Genomic DNA, 18,867 nt, shown 5'->3' on the forward strand with positions numbered 1-18,867 from the left:
TTTGTTAATGAATTACTTTTCAATTTGAAAAGAAATTATGATGTTTATTCATTTCCAACCCAGACAGAAGCCATTGCATTTACAAATTGTCTCAAAGCATAATCCCCTTTGATTGAAAAGTTGTTTTGTTTTGGGAAAACCAATTGGGGGCTGGTTAAAAAAACAATTTGGGGATGAAAAAACAATTTGGGGTGTGAATTATTGAAGAGCAGTCCTGCTTTCACATGTGACAGAGAACAGACTAATTAGCTGACTGGAAAGAAAAACAATTCGAGGTGTGAACTGGGAGGTACATGCTGGTTCACAGGCACATGTGGCTCAAACTCATGGCCAACATTTTGAAGGCACCTTTTTATGACTGAATGGTTACTGTCTTTTTATGACAGTTCAACTGATGATTACTATGTGTGCTGCTCAAAGTTTTGTATTGTTTCCAGTGAAGAGGGCAGTTAGGCCACACCAATTCTAGTTGCTTTAATTCTTGGATGATAAAAAGACAAGATTAAAACTTTTAAAACTTTTAGAGAGCATGTAAATGTAGCAAGATGCAAGTTTTCCTCCCGGCTTCCTATTTTCAAGTTGACTGCCTTTTACACCTCTTCTTAAACTGACAAACACTGGCATGGAATTTTATCTGAAACCTACGTATACATATTCAATGTTCAAATGCTGCTCTGCTATAGGGGCTTGAGGTCACACATGCTTGCCAAAGGAAAAATAATTGGTGCTTAAAAAAAGACAGAACAATTTGCCGAGGTGTGAATTGGGAGTGAAGGACACATGTCACATATGCCTGCTGAATGGAAAATGATTGTTTTTCCCATAAAAAGATGAGAAGGAACTTCGAGGTGTGAACTGGAAGTTGGGGGCACATGTCGCACATGTGTGCGGTGGGCTTGTGGTGTTGGGACTGGAGCAGCCTGAGAAAACATGGCCTGGGTCAGCAGGGTTCTGAGGAGCACCTTGCACTGCCTTGGGAAGTGGAGCCAGATCTCCATCAAGTTTCATGTTTTGAAAAAGTAGTAAGGATTCAAACTACAAAGCTTCTGGTTCAAAAGCATGGATCCAAAACAACTTAATGACGCACAAAAGCTACAGACCAATTTCCTTTCCTTACATCTACCAGTGTCCGTCATATCAGTCTGTACTCTTGTTTTACCCATCAAGAAGTTTTCATAAAGGGGAAAAAAGGAAAGGGTATTTTTTTTTCAGTAATTGCACCTCTGAGTATTGCAACTTTTGTATCAGTAAGTCAAATAGAAAAACTGACATCTAATTTCAGCTTTTCTGGGAATTCTCAAGAGTGCAGAGACATTGAAGCTGTCTTCTGATTTAGTACGATTGATGCGAACCAAACGGAAACATCAGAAGATGATTGATTTGTTGTTGTTCTCTGCCTTTCTTGTCTGAACAGAGAAACGATCTCTGTCATATGTGCCTTGGCAGCTGCCAGACCAATACAGGAGCAAAGACTGTTCTACAACAAAGGAAGACTCAAAAGAACACAAAAGAGCACTGACTGTGGTCCAAAGTCAGAGGAGGAAAAACGTTTTCAAGAAAAGACTGTCAACGTCTTGCAAGATGGATAAAACTACAAGTATTTTATCCTTATATGCCTTATAGAGAAGTGGTCCAAAATCAGAAGAGGCATAGATATCTTCAACAAAAGACTGTCAACATCTTGCAAGATGGTGTAAAACCTACAAGACTATGATAGATATCCTTATACCCCTGGTAGTCTTAACAAGAAAGAAGTCAGCAACTGTTGAAGTGAAAAAGTACCTGTTGTATATATCACATCTCCAACACCATCCAGCATTTTGAAATGGGATAATGGTTTTGCCTTTCAGACACAGAATCTACTGATACTGCACAGGGGGTTCAACGTATCTAGTTGCTTTTTCCTAGTCTCTAGATTCTTCACATCTATGAAAAATCTATCACACTAAACCCTGATTTGTAGCAGAAGACTTCAGCAAGAAAAATCTATCTCCAAAAGACCCGAGCCATTTTGCAGCCGAGGCTGTTATACCAGGTGATGTGCAGAAGGAATTCTACGCTGGTGTCAACCAGATCGAGTCTACATCTATGCAAAATCTATCACACTAAACCCTGATTTGTAGAAGAAGACTTCAGCAAGAAAAATCTATCTCCAAAAGACCAGAGCCATTTTGCACTGAGGTTGTTATACTGGGTGATGTGCAGAAGGAATTCTACGCTGGTGTCTGAATTACCAGATCGAATCTACATCTATGCAAAAAAGATTTGTAGCAGAAGACTTCAGCAAGAAAAATCTATCTCCAAAAGACCTGAGCCATTTTGCAGCCGAGGCTGTTATACTGGGTGATGTGCAGAAGGAATTCTACTCAGGTGTCAACCAGATCGAGTCTACATCTATGCAAAATCTACCTCACTAAACTTTGATTTGTAGCAGAGGACTTCAGCAAGAAAATCTATCTCCAAAAGACCTGAGCCATTTTGCAGCCGAGGCTGTTATACCAGGTGATGTGCAGAAGGAATTCTACGCTGGTGGCAACCAGATCGAGTCTACATCTATGCAAAATCTATCACACTAAACTTTGATTTGTAGCAGAAGACTACACCAAGAAAATCTATCTCCAAAAGACCTGAGCCATTTTGCAGCCGAGGCTGTTATACCAGGTGATGTGCAAAAAGAATTCTCCGCTGGTGTCAACCAGATCGAGTAACACAGAGGGGAAAGCCCAGCAGTAATGGAAGAAGAGCAGAGGATATCCCTCTCAAGCCCTCTCACTCCTCCGCCAAAATGTCAGGCGAGGTGCTGGCTTTGATGTCGGTGATTTGGGGGGAATTTACGGGGAAAGAACGGCGCGATCAAGTGTCAAAGTGATCGCCAGAGCCTAAGATAGTGGCTTACGGGAGATGGTGACGGAAGAGGCTGCTTCTCATCCTTCTTGCGAATGGGTATCATTAAAGGGAGAACAGAGAGAGGCTGGGGAGGAAATCATTAATCCAGTTAAAAGATGTTTTGGAAGGTTGCCAGGAATGGAGCTGGGAGGTCTGAAGGTGGATGGAATAAAGTTTTACCGGTGATTTTTGTTCCTTTGCTGCATCTTTCTTCACTTCTTTTTAATGCAATTCATCTAAACGTATCAAGAAAAACCTCCTAGATGAATAGATATCAATGCTCAATGACTACACTAGCAATTAAGGACACCTCACTGCTATAGCAAAACAAGAGAATGAACTTCAAGATATCAATCCTTGCAATTTTGTTCTTTTGCTGTGAACAAATAAAGAAAGAGTGGCATTCTAACCTTTTCTACTTTGTCCCTGCCCCCTGCTCAACTTCTAAAAACATTGTTACTAGATTATAAACATCATTACAGTGTAGTCGTATAGAATTTCTCATTAGCAATTGACTGATAGTCTGCTGATTACATGTGTTTTCCGACAAAGCACTTCACATGTTGTCAGTAAAGAGAAAAGTGGACTTATTATCACATCCTCCAATTTGGTAGAAAGTGTGTCTATAAGATAATGCATCAATCAGGCAGCAGTGATCGGCATTAACTGTTGATGCTACCAATCACCTGCCAGCCAATGTTGAAACAAACCCTTTGTCTTCTGTGTGTACAAAACTGTGAACAACACATAGATAGCTTGTAATCCTCACAGCTAAGGTGCGAGGCTTGCCTTCCCACCCATCAAATAACCTGAAATAGAGACTCTGACTCAATTCCCACCTTCCCTTTACACCCTATCCCAATTTGCAATAGGCACCGCTCTGTAAACCGTTCTCAATTACAAATTTCCCAGCGCTCTCTCCCAAGATTGCCGCGAATCCATCGAAAGAAAGGGTATCGGAGACTTGGGACTATAGCAGTGGATATACCCTTCCTTTGTGTGATGTACAGAGCTTAAAATGAGATTATTAAGAAACACAGTATAGCTACACAGGGAATTCTGGCCTACTCAACTTTTACCACCCAGCGCGAGCGATCTGTAATTGAGTCCAAGACGCTGATTCAAAAGTAAGCCCCGACTTGATCTCTGGTAATGAAGACTGACTATTCACCGCGGATTACTCGAATCAAGGTATCCACTGGCTTCATTCAGTGTTTACAAACTTCTCAATTAAATCCAACTTTAAACTAAGTAGAGAACCTCCCACACTACGGGCCCCACTAATTTGATTTGATGGTTCTCTTAGTCTTTATATGCCTGACTGGAGAAACTTAACGAAAATGCTTGAGGACCAGTTCATGCCTTGGTTCACTCAGTTTTTAATATGGAGTGAAAACGGCCATGTTGAAGTTTTCCTCCCTGCCCCTAGCTTACATAGTGCTAGTTCACCTTGATCCACAGGGGTAACCTATATCCATCATTTTGAAGAACAAATTATTAAGGGATGTCAAGTCCACGGACAATGGTTTCAATCTGCAATATTGTCGACATATAGCAGTTAACTAGTTTAAAACTATCGTCCGTTGACTTGATATTCCTCTTATTCTAAATTGACAGATATAGGTTACCCCACAGATAAAGTCGATGCAGCGTTAATGTCTGCTTGCTACACTTTCACCGTAAACTGTCCGAGAACCAAGAAAATAAATTGGTGTGGCATTGGGATGATTCAGGACATGGTGTTGGAAATAGGGACGGGGTTGATTGGGTCTGAACGAAACGGTCATCTTGAAGTTTTCATTCCTGCCCTCTGCTTACATTGCTACACTTTTTATCTTAAGGTATCCAAAAACCAAGGAAATAAATTGATGTGGGCTCTGGATAATTCAGGACATGGTGTTGGAAATAGGGACGGGGTTTAGTGGCTGACTGGGCCGGGGTTATGCCGGCATTGTCGGCGCATTGTTTGCTTGATGAACCACGATGAGCCGGGTAACACAAGCCCGTGTTTACCGTGTGACTCGTAGCGGAACCGTAAACACTCAAACAGCGCAAATACAGGGGAAGGGAAACGTTAGACATGTTTTCACCATGTTCAGCGTGCTGTGACTCCTCGGGCCCCAAGTTAAGTGGTACATGTGGCCACGCCACGTCCAGATATGCATAACATTACTGATGGACCTCTTGAAAAGGAGCGTTGTCTTGTTTCATGCTTTGTGCTATTTTCTTGCTTTAATGTTCCAACTGTGTCAAACTTTAATCTTCAGTTCAGGGGATTATCTGTGTCATTAGATTAGCGGACTCCTCAAATTACTGAGTTTGCTGAGGACTTATGGGCTTGTTTCCTTTGTCCTTAAGTTTCAAAAGCACACAAAACTGTGTAAAAAAAATCTCGTGATAAAACTTTGTAGCAAATCTAAGAAAATCGATGGCAAGATTTTGATAACCTACCTGACTAACAGATTTATTCCAAACTGAAACATCATCAAATCCCTGACGCCACAACTGCCACTGTTTGCTAACCACTTTTGGTACTTGTTCCCTTTGTGTTCTTTTCGTCCCTTAATTTCGAAAGCACACAAACCCCAGCAAAAACCAACTCGCTCTATGTAACCATTTCATAATATAATTCCTGATGCTGAAATTGGGGAAAGGATCCATTGAGTTTCGTTTGCTGAAGATTTGCAGTGCTTGCTCTCTTTGTCCTGTAATTTGAAAACTACACAAAACTGTGTCAAAAAAGCTGTTTCTGCATACTGTGCAACTTGATAGCATCACCTACGAAGCAAAATCACTATTGATGAATTGCATGATAAACAACATATTTCCATTTGTAGAAGTTTTCAACTTCCTGATACCATAACCGGTATCATCGGCTATTTTTCTCCAACCCTTTTTTTGTCCCGCCGCATTTTCTTTAGTGAAGCTGACGCGTCCAATAAGGCAGAAAGGCATAAAGACAGACGGTTCAGCTCTGGCCGTCACAATAACCAACAAAGGACCCTCCTTTCACAATGGGTTCTCCCTGCCTTCATTCATTTCTCCTTACAGAATGGTGGATGAATGATTCTGTGGTGTAGCGTGCATAGTCCAGCGGATAGCAACGCAGCTTCCAGGCCGGGTCAAGAGTTCGCAACCTGGCTGTTATCTGCCCACCCGACCAGTGTGCAAGCTACTGAAAATGGTTGCAGTCCTCAGGACGGGATGTTAAGCCAAACTCCACTGTTCATTGTACTTGTTGCAAAAAAGTTAACATAACTAAAACATTAAGCTGTATATACTGTACACAGCGTCTATTTTTTATTGTCCTGACCCGGTGGATGGTATTGCTTTTTTTCAGGAAGTTAAACTGTATCGAGTTGCATTTCCCTTTTTCCAAAGATAACAGTAACAGAAGCCAGCGATGCAGAAGATTTCCAATTTGTGCCAGCTCTGAACCAGCCTGACAATAGAGTGAGTAATGCCTGGAGTAAGCAACCCTCTTGTCCCTTCGCTTTGCCCCGAAATTTGTCATGCGTTGTTTGCGTCTCCGCCGGGTGTCCCTTTCCCTGTAATTTGGCAGGCACAAGGTGCAGAACACAATAACCCCCCTGCCCCCCGCGCCCCAAATGAGTTAACTCCGCAGCATCACCTTAGAATATTTTTGGGGAGCCTGTTTTTTCCTTTGTCGTGCCAGAAAACCAACATGGATCCCGCGGCTCAGACATAATGGCTGAGGCCTAACTGTGGCGCCGTCGGGAGAATGTGTTTTCTAACGCGCCACAGCGGGGCACCCCTGCACCACAATGATGGGAAAGCTTGCGGGGTGTCACCGCTGGTCTAATGAGCCCATTTTAGAAGCCGTATGAAGACATAAGCTTCCTAAAATCCCACCGCTTTAAGTCCATAAACTGACGATTATCAACAATTTCTGCACTTGGAAACTTAAACGACACCAACAAGATGAAAAGAGGTTTCGTGGTCTCCTAATTTTTGAAAGGCTGGCATCCGAAAGTGATACAATCTGATGCGTTTAACAATAGGATGCAAATTGAAAGAGACAAGAACACTTGAAACAGGCTGATTGGCTGAAAATTAGGGGTGCAGCAGAACAGGAGAGTGTTACTGAGCCTACCGCCTATTTCACATTAACGAAACATGGGAATTTAGACTAGGCATAGATTCACAGGTTGCAGTTTTAATATTGAGACAGAAAATGTTTCCCAGGCCACAGCAATTTGATCTGTGGGCTCTTGAATTTTGAATGTCAATATGAAAACAGTTTAAGTCTGCACCTAGGTAAACAAAGTTTCAGGGTGTGATTATTGTAAGTCAGATCAACCATACCGAAGTAAGTTATAACTTACACGAGTTTTCCTCGTGGCCTTCAGTTTATCCTTCACCTCTAATGCTAACATTTTTTATTCACAAAGTGTTTGAGAACCAGGGATATAGATTGCTGTCGGAGGTCCCCATTTGACATCATTAGCTTGGCTGACATGCAGCAAAAGCTTTCTAACTATCCAAAAGCTAAGAGCTTGCCTGAACTTCAGAACTAGCGTCTGATAATAGTCTTTTGCCGTCTGACCAACTACCTTACATTCCTCGTGCGTCTCCAGCCAGATATTTTCCTGTCTGGATTGCCGACTTTTTATCCGACCAAATTGATCAATTGCACCCTATCATCAACATGAGCTTGCAGAGTGAATGTACAAGTTCCCTCAACCAAGGCCCAGTAGGTGTCCTGTGTAACTGTTGATGATAGATGCCATTTTGACTGTACCTAAAAACCAGTCAGTTTTCTTGAACTCCACAGGGGTCTTGTTCATCTGAAGTCACTATCAATTTCTATCTTATTTCGTCCCATGATATTGGTCTGGCCGACATGCAGCAAAGGCTGCCCAACAAGCCAAATACTATTACCGAGGACTATTACTTACTGAGTTTGGAAATGATAGCTTAGTGCCAATCACACACCAGGGGGTACACTTATATATATCAATACGTGATGTGGGAGTTTTAACATACTCAAGGTGGACATCTCTTTTAATATGGGACCGATAGATTAGGCTACACCAATTTGATTGATACGGAGTTCTTGGATTTAGAAACAAAGTATGTAGAAATGGAAAATCTAATGAGAATTAAAGTTGAGCATTAAGTCCATGACTTTATGCACTAAGTTTTATGCCATGAATAAAGTTATCTTGACTCACGGTCAAGTTTTCCTCCCTGCCCTCTGCTTTTATGATGATGTGTGCCTGTTATTCTTTCACGTCAAAACGTTTGAGAAACAAGAAAATGAATAAGTGTGGCCTAAATGTCACCTCTGAAGGACTACAACCCCTCCCAGTAGAATGTAAGCTTCGGTTCAGAGCACCGCAAGGCCGGGCATTGAACCCATGACCTTGTGGTCAAGAGCCACTAGACCACAGCATGCCACACAAGGTCTTCCCCATAACACGACAAAAAGAAGTCTTGAGTTTCACTAGACAACAAGCAATAGTGAGTACAAGACATACCGGTATGTAGAAAAAAATGCCATCTAATTCCTTCTTAAGATGACAACAAGTTTCTTGACGACAGAAACTTTAAGGGCTGGCTACACAACAGGTAATATGAGCATAGGATACATGCAGGAGAGCATCCTCGGTACGCGGTATGCATTGATGCACCCTTCATGATATTTCCAACTGTTCCTCTATCTTTAAAATGTAATGTCTGTAGCAGACCATGCTCACAGTTTAGAAGCGTTTTGTCTCTCATGGTCTAGTTTAGTCAAGATGACAGCCACAACCCCCCCCTCAACAGGGCAAAGCGATTGACAGAGACCCATGACAATAAACCTCCAAGCATAGGAATCTCATAACCACTAAAAATTGATAACAGCAGCAAAACATGGGGCACGTTTGTGCCTGCAATATTTGCGCCCGCGAATAACTCACTGTGACAGTCTCGCTCCGGGCAATTTAATTTTCAGATGACTCACGCAATATCCCAATTTTTGCTTCGCTCCGGATCGCTATAGACGCTGTAAGCAGGGAATTTGGGAGGGTAATGGTCCAGCGACTACCGTTTGGCCCGCGGCATTAAAGTCGTTGATTTGGAGGAGGCCGAAAGAGGATGGGAATGACTTTGACTTGCAAGCATTGCATTCAATAAGACGTGCCCTTGGGACAGGTAGATAAAGGGGTCATGTGTCTTGAACAGTGTAGAAAGATAGTCTTAGACTTATCTTAAACTTCTGCAAATTCAATGAAGGAGAAAGGAGGTTTTCAGATTTTTTGTCTGTGGTTAAAACAATTTCGCTGTACAATTAGTTATACATTGGAAGTACATATTTGCTGTGTCATGAATTCACCAGGAAGAAATCATTGCAACAAATGCAGAAATAAAACCGCTGCAAACATTTTAGTATATAACGCTAGTTCACCTTTATCCGCAGGGTAACCTATGTGCATTTTTTTTACTGGAAATTTAGGAATATCAAGACATCAGATGATGGTTTTCTATAATAATCAAAATATCAGTTATTATCAAAATATCAAACTGTACGTCAACTTGATATCATTATTACCCTGTATTCAAAAACAATGAATAAAGGTTACCCTACGGATAAAGGTGAACTAGAGTTACTTCTTCAGACAGTATCTGCAGACAACAAGATCAAAAGCTGTGAGACCTTCACAAGGTGAGAGGAGAGAGTTGGTCATGCAAAGACCTGTCTGGAATTCAGGATTATGCAGAAGGAATAACCAGCCCAGGGTAACAAGGTGCAGATAAGTGTATCGCAGGGGAATTACCTATTAACCTGCAACACCTTTTGCAGACTGAGGTAGCCTTTTTGCATCAAATGTGTGTCAGTTATGGTTTTAGGAGGAAGAAGGTTAAGATATTGCAGCGAACGCCCAACGGTACGCTCCTCGCTTTGCCGTCCATCTTATCTTTGTGATTGTGATTCAGCCTTTTTCAGCAAGGCCCAGGAGAGTATACATTTGTATATGGAGGCTCTCAAAGAGCGCAATCAAAAGGGGGCATTCCTCAATTTCATACATATCAAAGAGGCATGCACAACTTTGATAATAGCAAGGAGGGGAAAAAAAAAACCTCCTTGATGATAGCCAGTGCTAGGGCTGAGGTTCTGCTTTGTCTTAATTAGTAGCTGATTTCATCATTCATAACAGAAACTGGCAGAGAAATTTGGGTCTCAGCTAAGCAATTTAGCAGTTGTCAGAGCTCGCGACAGCCTTTAATGACGTAGGAATAGCCAGTGCTAGGGTTGAGGGTCTGCTCTGTTTTAATTAGCAGCTAATTTCATCATCTATGACAGAGACTCCAAGGCGTGGTAATTCTAGCAGAGAATTTTGGGTCTTAGCAACTCTATATAACCTCCTTGGTCTCAGCAAAGCAATTTTGCAGTTGTCAGAGCCCTCGACAGTCTTTCTCACTCCTCTTTCAGGACGCAGGAATAGCCTATTTATAATGCAATTGAGGCTTCTGTGAGTAAAGGGGCAGCAAATGAGTTTTGGCTCGCAGTCTAAGCCAAGTCAAAATTCATTCGGGCAACAATCCAGCTTGATGTTTGAGCTACAAGCAAACCACAAGTTAGACTCGTAAATGTTTCAGTCCGACGTTAATCATTTACTGCGAGAGAAATACGCAGCTCTCAGCAGAAGGCTCCTCTCTGTCTTGCGGCTGAAGGTAGCGATGATTCTATGAACGTCTTAAGAATGCTGATCGCGGTTCAAGGGCAAGGTGAAATGAGACTTCCGACACGCATCACCGAACTTCACAAACTCTTCCATCGGCCGGGACCAACTCGGCTTTATTAGACGGTAATGGAGAAATAATCTACTACATTGAGGGGGCAAATGAGATCGACGGACCAGAAAACAGCCTCGAGCCGTGGCCCGACTCTCTTGGACAAACACCTGAGAGGAAATGAATTTCTGAAGCATCAAGATTGCCCCTTTTGTCTACAATATTGATGTTTGTAAAAGCACTCAAATAAAATCAATTTGCGGCATAATTTCAGACAACAACCCCTTACAACACAATGGCATCACCCTTTTTCCTTGTCACCGAGTAGGCATTGTTTGCTGTGGGAAAAGCCCACTTGACACCGCAAGAGGGGTGGGAGCAAAGCAATTTACAGGAGGGGCTAATGGAATTGCTTGAGGGCAATGTTGTCATGGATTAGCGAAGAATTAGGCTGGAGGTAGAACAGATGCTGGAAGGGCTGGCGCTGGAAAACCTCAGGTCCTGAAGACTTAAATCCCATCCTATCTGTAGCTGTCATCTCTCTGGGGAAAGGGGAGAGGGGGACTGTCTAAATCTATTAGCTGTTCTCCCTCTTGACATAATACAGGATGAGCTTATAAGACTAGGAGAGTTTCAGTCAAACCTGGTACAAGTGACCACCTCTACACAAGGACCACATGGCCAATCTGACCACTTTTTGGTTTTCCCTTAGATAACATTATAGTCTATAGTGACCACCTGTCCACATAGACCAGATTTTATCAGTCCCTTGAGTGGTCTACTGTAGTGGGCAGTTTTGATTGTTCTGTTGCTTTTTTGCATCCACCGGTTTTTCAGCTCCATAGAGTAATACATGTATATAGGGCCAATCAATGGACAGTAGCTATCTATTAGTATTAGAAATAGACACCAGGCTAGTGTGTTTTCCAGTTTTCTCCAAATGACTTCCAAGTGAATTTTGATGAAAAAAGAAAGTTGTCTATTTATTTACTGTGATGATGTTTCTTCTTGTGAAAACATCAACAGGTAATCCCCTAAACCTAAAGCCTAGTCTAAGAAAGTTGTTCAGAAAGATCAAAAGCAATATGGACAACTATCAAGGCAGTCTCTTAGCAACTATCAACATAATAAACAAATCTGTCTTCTCTCTATACAAATCAATCCCTGATAACAAAAACAATATTGTCAGCATTTCTCCTATAGAGTGAGCGGGATTCCCCTATGATATCCGATACCTACAGACACAGCTTCCTTATGATAACACATCTTCAGCTTAATGAAGACGAACGAGCTACTAATGTAATTACCACCTAAAACAACAAACTTCTGATTCCTGGAGCATCTTCTCTTGCACTGACCACACACAAGGCAGATAAGAAGGGCTTGCAGTACTACACACTACAGGGAATCTTCACTGTGAAGTTCACATACCAATAAGGTGTCAGATGAAGCCCCTTCATCCCCTCAAAATTCCTATCTAATTCCTTCCAATGCTTTTACTTTGGTTTGATGACTCCAGTGGTCATGTGTAGTGACCAGGGGGTCAGTTCAATGAAACTCGATACAAACACAGAAGGGCTAATGACCCTAATCTGATCAAACAGGCCCCTGGCCAAGAAAAACAAGCCCTCCCCTCTCCCTCCTTCCTGTCTGGGGAAACATCTGACACAAGAAAAACTTTCTTTGTGTATTTCCACATACCTTCTGTGCACCTCGCCCCTAACAGAGATAGGGACCAAACGTTTTAGTCCTGAGGTCCAAGATGGCAGACATGATAGTTACAGATACGTTCCCACCTGCTTCAGTGTAAGCACAGATAACAGGACTGTCTCTGTGTCTGAAAAGCTGAGCAAGTAAAGTAAGACAAGCTAATTACTGTTATGTCTGTCTCTCCAACTTCCTAGCTAGGGAATGTTCCAATCCTTTTTTAGGGGGAGGGACTGAAAAGCAAATTATCGTTTGCACAAAATCTTTGTTGTGGTCTTGTTCTTTCACCCAAATTTTAAGGCAGAAGTCTGGGACCTTAGATTCATATTTTGCTGCCCATCTGACAGTATGAGACAAGTTTAGGAGGGTTATTCAGTTCAAAGAATTATAAGCTCTATAGCATGGACTTTTCCTATGTCACTTTGACATGGAAACTACTAGTATCCTTTCGTCAAAAACAGGTGCATGGAAAAGAAACTGGACATCTTTCAAATTTTCTAATCTAGCAAAGCAACCAGCACTTCTGTCTACATTCAAGCAAATCACACCCTACGAATCCAAATCTGAGGTTTGTTTTCAAACAATGATGAATGCTCATTGTCAGATTGTTAAAAGTGCAGTTCAGGGGCTCCAGATATACCATCATTCAACAAGGGACCAATCTTTTGTTGAAAGCATATCAGAACAAAGGAAACAAAAAAACACAGTAACCTTGTCAACCTTCCTGAAACGACAAGGTTTTCCCGGCTCCACTTCCTTGCAAAATATTCTCATCCTATTGTTGAAACAGATACCAATAAAGAACAGGACATTTCTTAAACTTTCAAAGCTAAAGAAAGAAACAACAAAAGTTTTCTGACCTCTGATTCTTCGTCTCCCCTCTCCGACCCCTCCTTGTGCTCTGCTCCGGATTCGTCTGCATCGTGTTCTTCTCCCGCGGGTACCTCCTTCTTCAGGAGCTTCGACTCTGAGTCCGGCGGGGACGTGTCGGCGAGCGACTCGGGACTCGAGCTCTCCTGTCCGTCGGGATCCTCCTTCCGGTTGTTGACCTTGTAGTCGATCTCCACGGGAGTTTCGTTGATGGTGACCACCAGGTCGCGCTGGTTGTTCCTCTTCTGCCCGCGGGCGAGGCTGCCCGTGCTGTTGCTACGCGTGGTCTCCGCCTGGCGACAGTTGTACGTCCGGTCCTCCTTGTTCAGCCTCCGGCACTTGATGATGACGATCACCACGATGGAGACCAGGAGGACCAGGACTGCGCTCAGCGCGATCACGATGATGATGGGGATGCTGAAGCGATCATCATCCTGGCTCGCCGGGATGTGAGCCTTGTTCCACTCCTGTGCCGATTGGTTGCTGGGGATGTAGTCGCCATAGCGACCGCCTCCGATCACCTGCGTGCCGTTGTAAGTGACGGTACTGTCCAGGATGATGTTGATGACGGTGGACGCGGACTGAGGCGTCGCGCCGTGATCGGTCACAGTGATGGTCAGGCTGTGCAGCCCCTCCCAGCTCTTCTTCAGCACTTTCACAGTCCTGATGTCCCCTTTATCAGAAATAGCAAAGATTCCCCTCCTATTTCCATTGGTGATGGAGTAGGACAGTTCCCCATTCGCTCCCTCGTCTGCGTCTGTGGCTTGAATACTTGTAGCTAAAAATCCAGGCTTGGACGTTATCGGGACGTACACCACGTTTTTGTTCGTGTTGGGAAAGGTGATCTTAGGAGCATTGTCATTCACGTCTTGTATGAAGATGTTAACGATGCATTTCGCGTCCTTTTGTGGGTCGCCGTTGTCGCGAACGCTCACCACTAACTCGTACTTCTTCTTCTGCTCGTAGTCCAGTTTTCCCGTGGTGTACAGCTCCCCGTTTTGCGGATCGATGGAAAATTTCCCAAACATGTCCCCGGAGGAAATGGCGAAGGCAAGTTTAGCGTTCCTACCTGTGTCCCTGTCGGCGGCGATCACCTGTCCCACCTGCGTCTTCACCTCCACCGACTCGGCGATGTGGAACGCGTACCTGTTGTTATAGAAGGACGGTGCGTTGTCGTTTTCGTCCAGGATTTTAATCTTCAGTTTGGCGGTGCCCTCTAAAGGCGGGGTTGCGCTGTCAGTAGCAACAACCGTCACCTCGATCAGGGATGTCTCCTCCCGATCCATGGCGTTGTTGACCACGATTGTTCCCAACACGGGGTCGACGTAGACGCGCTTGGTGGGGCGGTCGTCGCGGATGGAGTACCGGACCACACCGTTGTCTCCCTCGTCCGGGTCGGTGGCGGTCACCCTCCCCACCGACACGCCCGGCGCGTTGTTTTCCGTCAGGTCGAAGAGGAGTTCCCCCGAGCCGAAGTCGGGCGGGTTGTCGTTCACGTCGGTCAGGACGACCTTGAAGGACTTGTACGTGGTGCGCGACGGCGTGCCAGCGTCACGCGCCGCCACCGTGACGTTAAACGTCGGCTTTGTCTCTCTGTCCAGCGGCGCCCTCGTCACGATCAGGTACTGGTTGTCGGCGACGAGCTGTAACCCAAAGAGCCCGTCCGTACCGAGTAATGTGACGTTCACTTTGCCGTTCAACCCGCCGTCTTTGTCTACTACAGTCAGATACGCGAGGAACGTTTCAACGGGAACGTCCTCTGACAACACCACAGGCCCGTTCTTGGTGGTCACGAAGTTCAGACGAATTTTAGGGGCGTTGTCGTTCTTATCCCCCACGTTAACAATGACGGTAGCAAATGTTGGCGCAGAGTTGACACCCTTGTCTTGCGCCTGGACCGTGAGCTGGTACACTGGCCCTCCGGACGCTTCGTGATCTAAAGGCGCCGCCACGGTCAACTTTCCCGTGACAGAGTCCAGCGCGAATAACTTCTTCATAGAGTCCGGCACGGTGCTACCGAAAGAATAGACAATCTCACCGTTCGTGCCTTCGTCGGGATCCGTGGCGTTGAGGTCGATCACGAGCGAGCCCACGGGCGTGTTCTCCATGATGTCGACCGAGTACGTGGCCTTGTCAAAGAGCGGGCTGTTGTCGTTGGTGTCCAGAATGTTCACGAAGAGAACCTGGCTGTCATACAGCTTGGGGTTCCCGCCGTCGATCGCCGTGAGAACGAGGTGGTAGAAGGAGTGCCTCTCCCGATCGAGCGGCTGGTTGACCACGAGCTCCACGTTCAGCGTGCCGTCCACCCCGGTGAACGTGTTCAGGGTGAAGGGCATGTGGTCCGAGGAAGACTGGAGCGTGTACGACTGGATGGAGAACTTGTCGGAGTCCAGGTCGACGGCGCCGTCTAAGGGCACGCGCGTGTCCACCGCCGTCGCCTCCGACAAGTCCAAAGACAGCTCGCCGGTGCTGCGGAACCTCGGCGTGTTGTCGTTCTTGTCCTGCACGGAGATCTTCACCTGTACGAGCTGGAACACCTGCGAGGGGAGCACGGCCACCTCCAGCTTCAGCTCGCACACCCGCGCCCGCGGACACAGCTGCTCGCGGTCGATCGCCCGCTTGGTGGTCAGCTCGCCCGTCTTGTTGTTGATCGCGACGTACGGGGACTCCGTCAGGAATTGGAAAGTCCGCGGCACCGAGGCGCGCTCCACCATGAGATCCTGCGCCAGGTTCCCCACATGCGTCCCCGCTAGTTCCTCCTCCAGTACCAGATACGTGAACTCGATCCCCCGCGCGGACGACACCCCGATCAGCTCCAGAAGGAGCCCCAGAAACACAGTCCTCAGAAGATCCATCTTTCTTCCTGTCTCTTTTATACACACTCAGATAAAAAGACGAACCCGTAAAAACGATTTGTTCAAGAGTAGCACCAAGATAGCTCTTACCGCGCAAAGTCCCGTTAAGTCCACGCCTTCAGGACGGTGTGGCTATTGATGAGATAGAGAGAGACACCTCACCGCTAACGGTCCGCCTTTCTTTGAGAATCCGTCAGTTTCCAGCCGCACATTTCTTGACTTCCCGACCGGCGAAATAAAATCCTACCCGTCTAGGCGCCCCAAAGCGATTGAAAGTCAAATCCCTCCTTCCGACGAAACACTTTGTAGCACTCGGCGAAATAGATTACAAGTAATTCAAACGCAGCCCGCGAGAATCCGACGATAAGATACAGCACCTCCGCCGAGACGGCCTTCCTTCGCAAACTTGTCTTTGGCGAGCGGTGAGAATGAATAGAAGACAATCCAGCGGTCCGTCACAGTCTACAAGCACTCAACGCGTACCCTTGAGGAGATGAGAAGCACTGCAACGTTCAGGTTTCCACAGTAGAGAAAAACGCTTGTGCACACAGAAATCATAAATACACAGTGTCCAGCACTTAAGTCCTTGGAAAGCACGTCGGCGCTCTGGTCACCCCTCGGCCTGGTGAGTAACAGCGGCCCGAGTAGAATGTAAGGAGAAAGCGATAGGGTCCCGGGTAGGTAGGTCCGCACGCGGTGGTGTCCGACTGCCGACTGAGCTCCCCTCACAACCGGAGGCGGGGTTTTGTACTGTACGCGCTCCGACTGCCGAGAGAGGCAGGCGTGCGTGCGCGCGCTCACTCAATCAGATCAATCTTTTCACACATATCCGCTACCCATCGCTCCGCCCACCCGAGCTTCCCCCGGCCCCGCTCAGCCCTCCATGAATGTATGCATGGCTAGGAAAATTGTAAAACTAATGCCCTCCTCTTTATAAATCACTCTGGCATTATCCCTTTGGTGGCCACGGGCGCGGAATGAAGTCCAAGTGCATCGCCTTAAATGCGTTGCCATCATACTGATCCGTTAGGTCTACCACCACGGGTATACCTGATTAATGATTTATCATTGTCAGTTTCTATCATGGGAGACAGCGCTTTGTAGGGCATTTGTGGGTACTAAATATAAGCGTTTCTACGGTACACAGTTTATTACAAACTACTGCATTATGTTGGCTGGACCCCCACATTACGCGGGACGGGGGTGAGCAGGGTCGTTTGCATGTCAACGGTCTTGTTTAACCATTCATAACGACGCTGACCCTGTTCCCCCCTGGGGGTACACCTTTGGTACGTCCCCCAAGACCTGGCGGTGATTACCTGGTTACCATGTAGGAAATACAAGGGCATGGACTGGGCTGCGTTCGTTCAGTCATAGCCTCCACCAGGCCTTCCTACGGGGGTACTGGGATCGTCCAAGTCGGCAAAAATCGGGATATTGGCCAGGGAAGTCAATCCACGCTTAGGTTCATGTAATGTTTCCCCTCCGGAGGCGGCCGACCAACTCCTCTGGTAGCAAAACTCTCCTAGCAAATTATTCTCCCTATGATAGCTCCAACCAGATCCACGGTGCGTAATGTATACTAGTAGTATCAAACTTCCCGAACACTCCTTGGCCAGCTTTGATACTATCTTATGGCACCGCAGGATCTGCTTGGAGATTAAGCTAGCGTAGTTAGTCTGGTAGAGACTAGTTCAAACATACGTAGCAAGGGAGAGCCGCGATCTTTACCTGAAGGCATGGAGAGCTAGAGCGGCAAGTCTTATGGATCCGCGTGTAGAGTCTGAATCTTCAGTGAACCGGTGAAGGTACCGCCAATTGGGGCAGTTGGCTTCTGGTTCTGGCTGGTACAGTGTAGTCATCGATTCTTCCAAGAACACCAACACACACGGCCAAGACTTTGACATTGTTCTAGTCGTTTAATGTGACTTCGTACCAGAGGTTCAGACAGGGAGCATTATTAGTGTAAAGGCATTTCGAGTTTCTACCAGTCATTGGTGGACTGAAAAATGAGAGCTAATAATAAGTTTATTGCACGAAACGAAAAAAAAAGAAGACCAACAGACAATAGAGAACAATACAACACGTGGCTACTATACTCTAGTCTCTGCTCTGGTCTTAATGGTGTCTCTAAATTCTAACTTATTGGATTTAATGATAGTAAAAACTGTTACAATGCTTTGCAAGATGCCAAAGTCGATCCTGTTTCTGGAATTCTGCTGTTAATAAACTCCAGTGGCAGATTATTCACCTTTGCTAGTCATTTTTTACTAAAGCTTCCAGTATTTCGTCATGCTACCGAGACTGCATATTTCCTTGTGTCAAGGGCAGGGGATGAATTCTGCATTTGTTTGCAAACAGCTTGCCAACACGTGGCAGAGGAAGGATCGTCTTTTGTGTGGAGATATTTAAGAAACAAAGGAAGAATGTCCGGTGTCCCCGAGGAAGTCTTGTGTAAATCCTTGTCAGGTGTGAGAGAGGACGCCTTCTGCCAGACCGGCGCGTGGCAGTAGCCTCTACCAGACTCCGGCCTGGCAGGGACTTTGGCTAAGTTAGGAATAAAAGTCTAGTAGTAGGAGTTAATTGGCCTAGGGGTGAACTGACCGGCCGGCGGATAGCTTGATAGACTGCAAAAGACTGACTGTGATCCCATGGCTACTCTCCAAGCAGAGGTTGAGTCGCGAAGATATACTAGTAGGAGTAGTTAAAGTAATTTTTCCGACTACTACTATATCTCCGAGACTCAATTTGCAACCTCTGCTTGGAGAGTACCCATGGCAACTTATTTGTCCCTATCTGGTCAAATTCT

At 45.4% G+C, this 18,867-nt stretch overlaps 1 protein-coding gene across 2 annotated transcripts in view; it reads right to left on the reverse strand.

Annotated features, from left to right (window-relative positions):
* Nucleotides 1-17,326, reverse strand: part of LOC118419444 (protocadherin-17-like) — a 48,801-nt gene extending 31,475 nt beyond the window's left edge. The window contains exon 1 of one of the 2 annotated variants that reach the window (XM_035825813.1): nucleotides 13,194-17,321. In XM_035825813.1, coding sequence (XP_035681706.1) covers nucleotides 13,194-16,058 — 2,865 coding nt within the window. In that variant the 5' untranslated portion in view covers nucleotides 16,059-17,321. Of the gene's footprint in view, nucleotides 1-13,193 lie in introns of both variants that reach the window. The other variant, XM_035825814.1, reaches the window with a different exon arrangement.
* Between the last annotated feature and the right edge of the window lie 1,541 nt (nucleotides 17,327-18,867).

Source organism: Branchiostoma floridae, chromosome 7, assembly GCF_000003815.2.
Source record: "Branchiostoma floridae strain S238N-H82 chromosome 7, Bfl_VNyyK, whole genome shotgun sequence".
Taxonomy (NCBI): Eukaryota; Metazoa; Chordata; class Leptocardii; order Amphioxiformes; family Branchiostomatidae; genus Branchiostoma; species Branchiostoma floridae.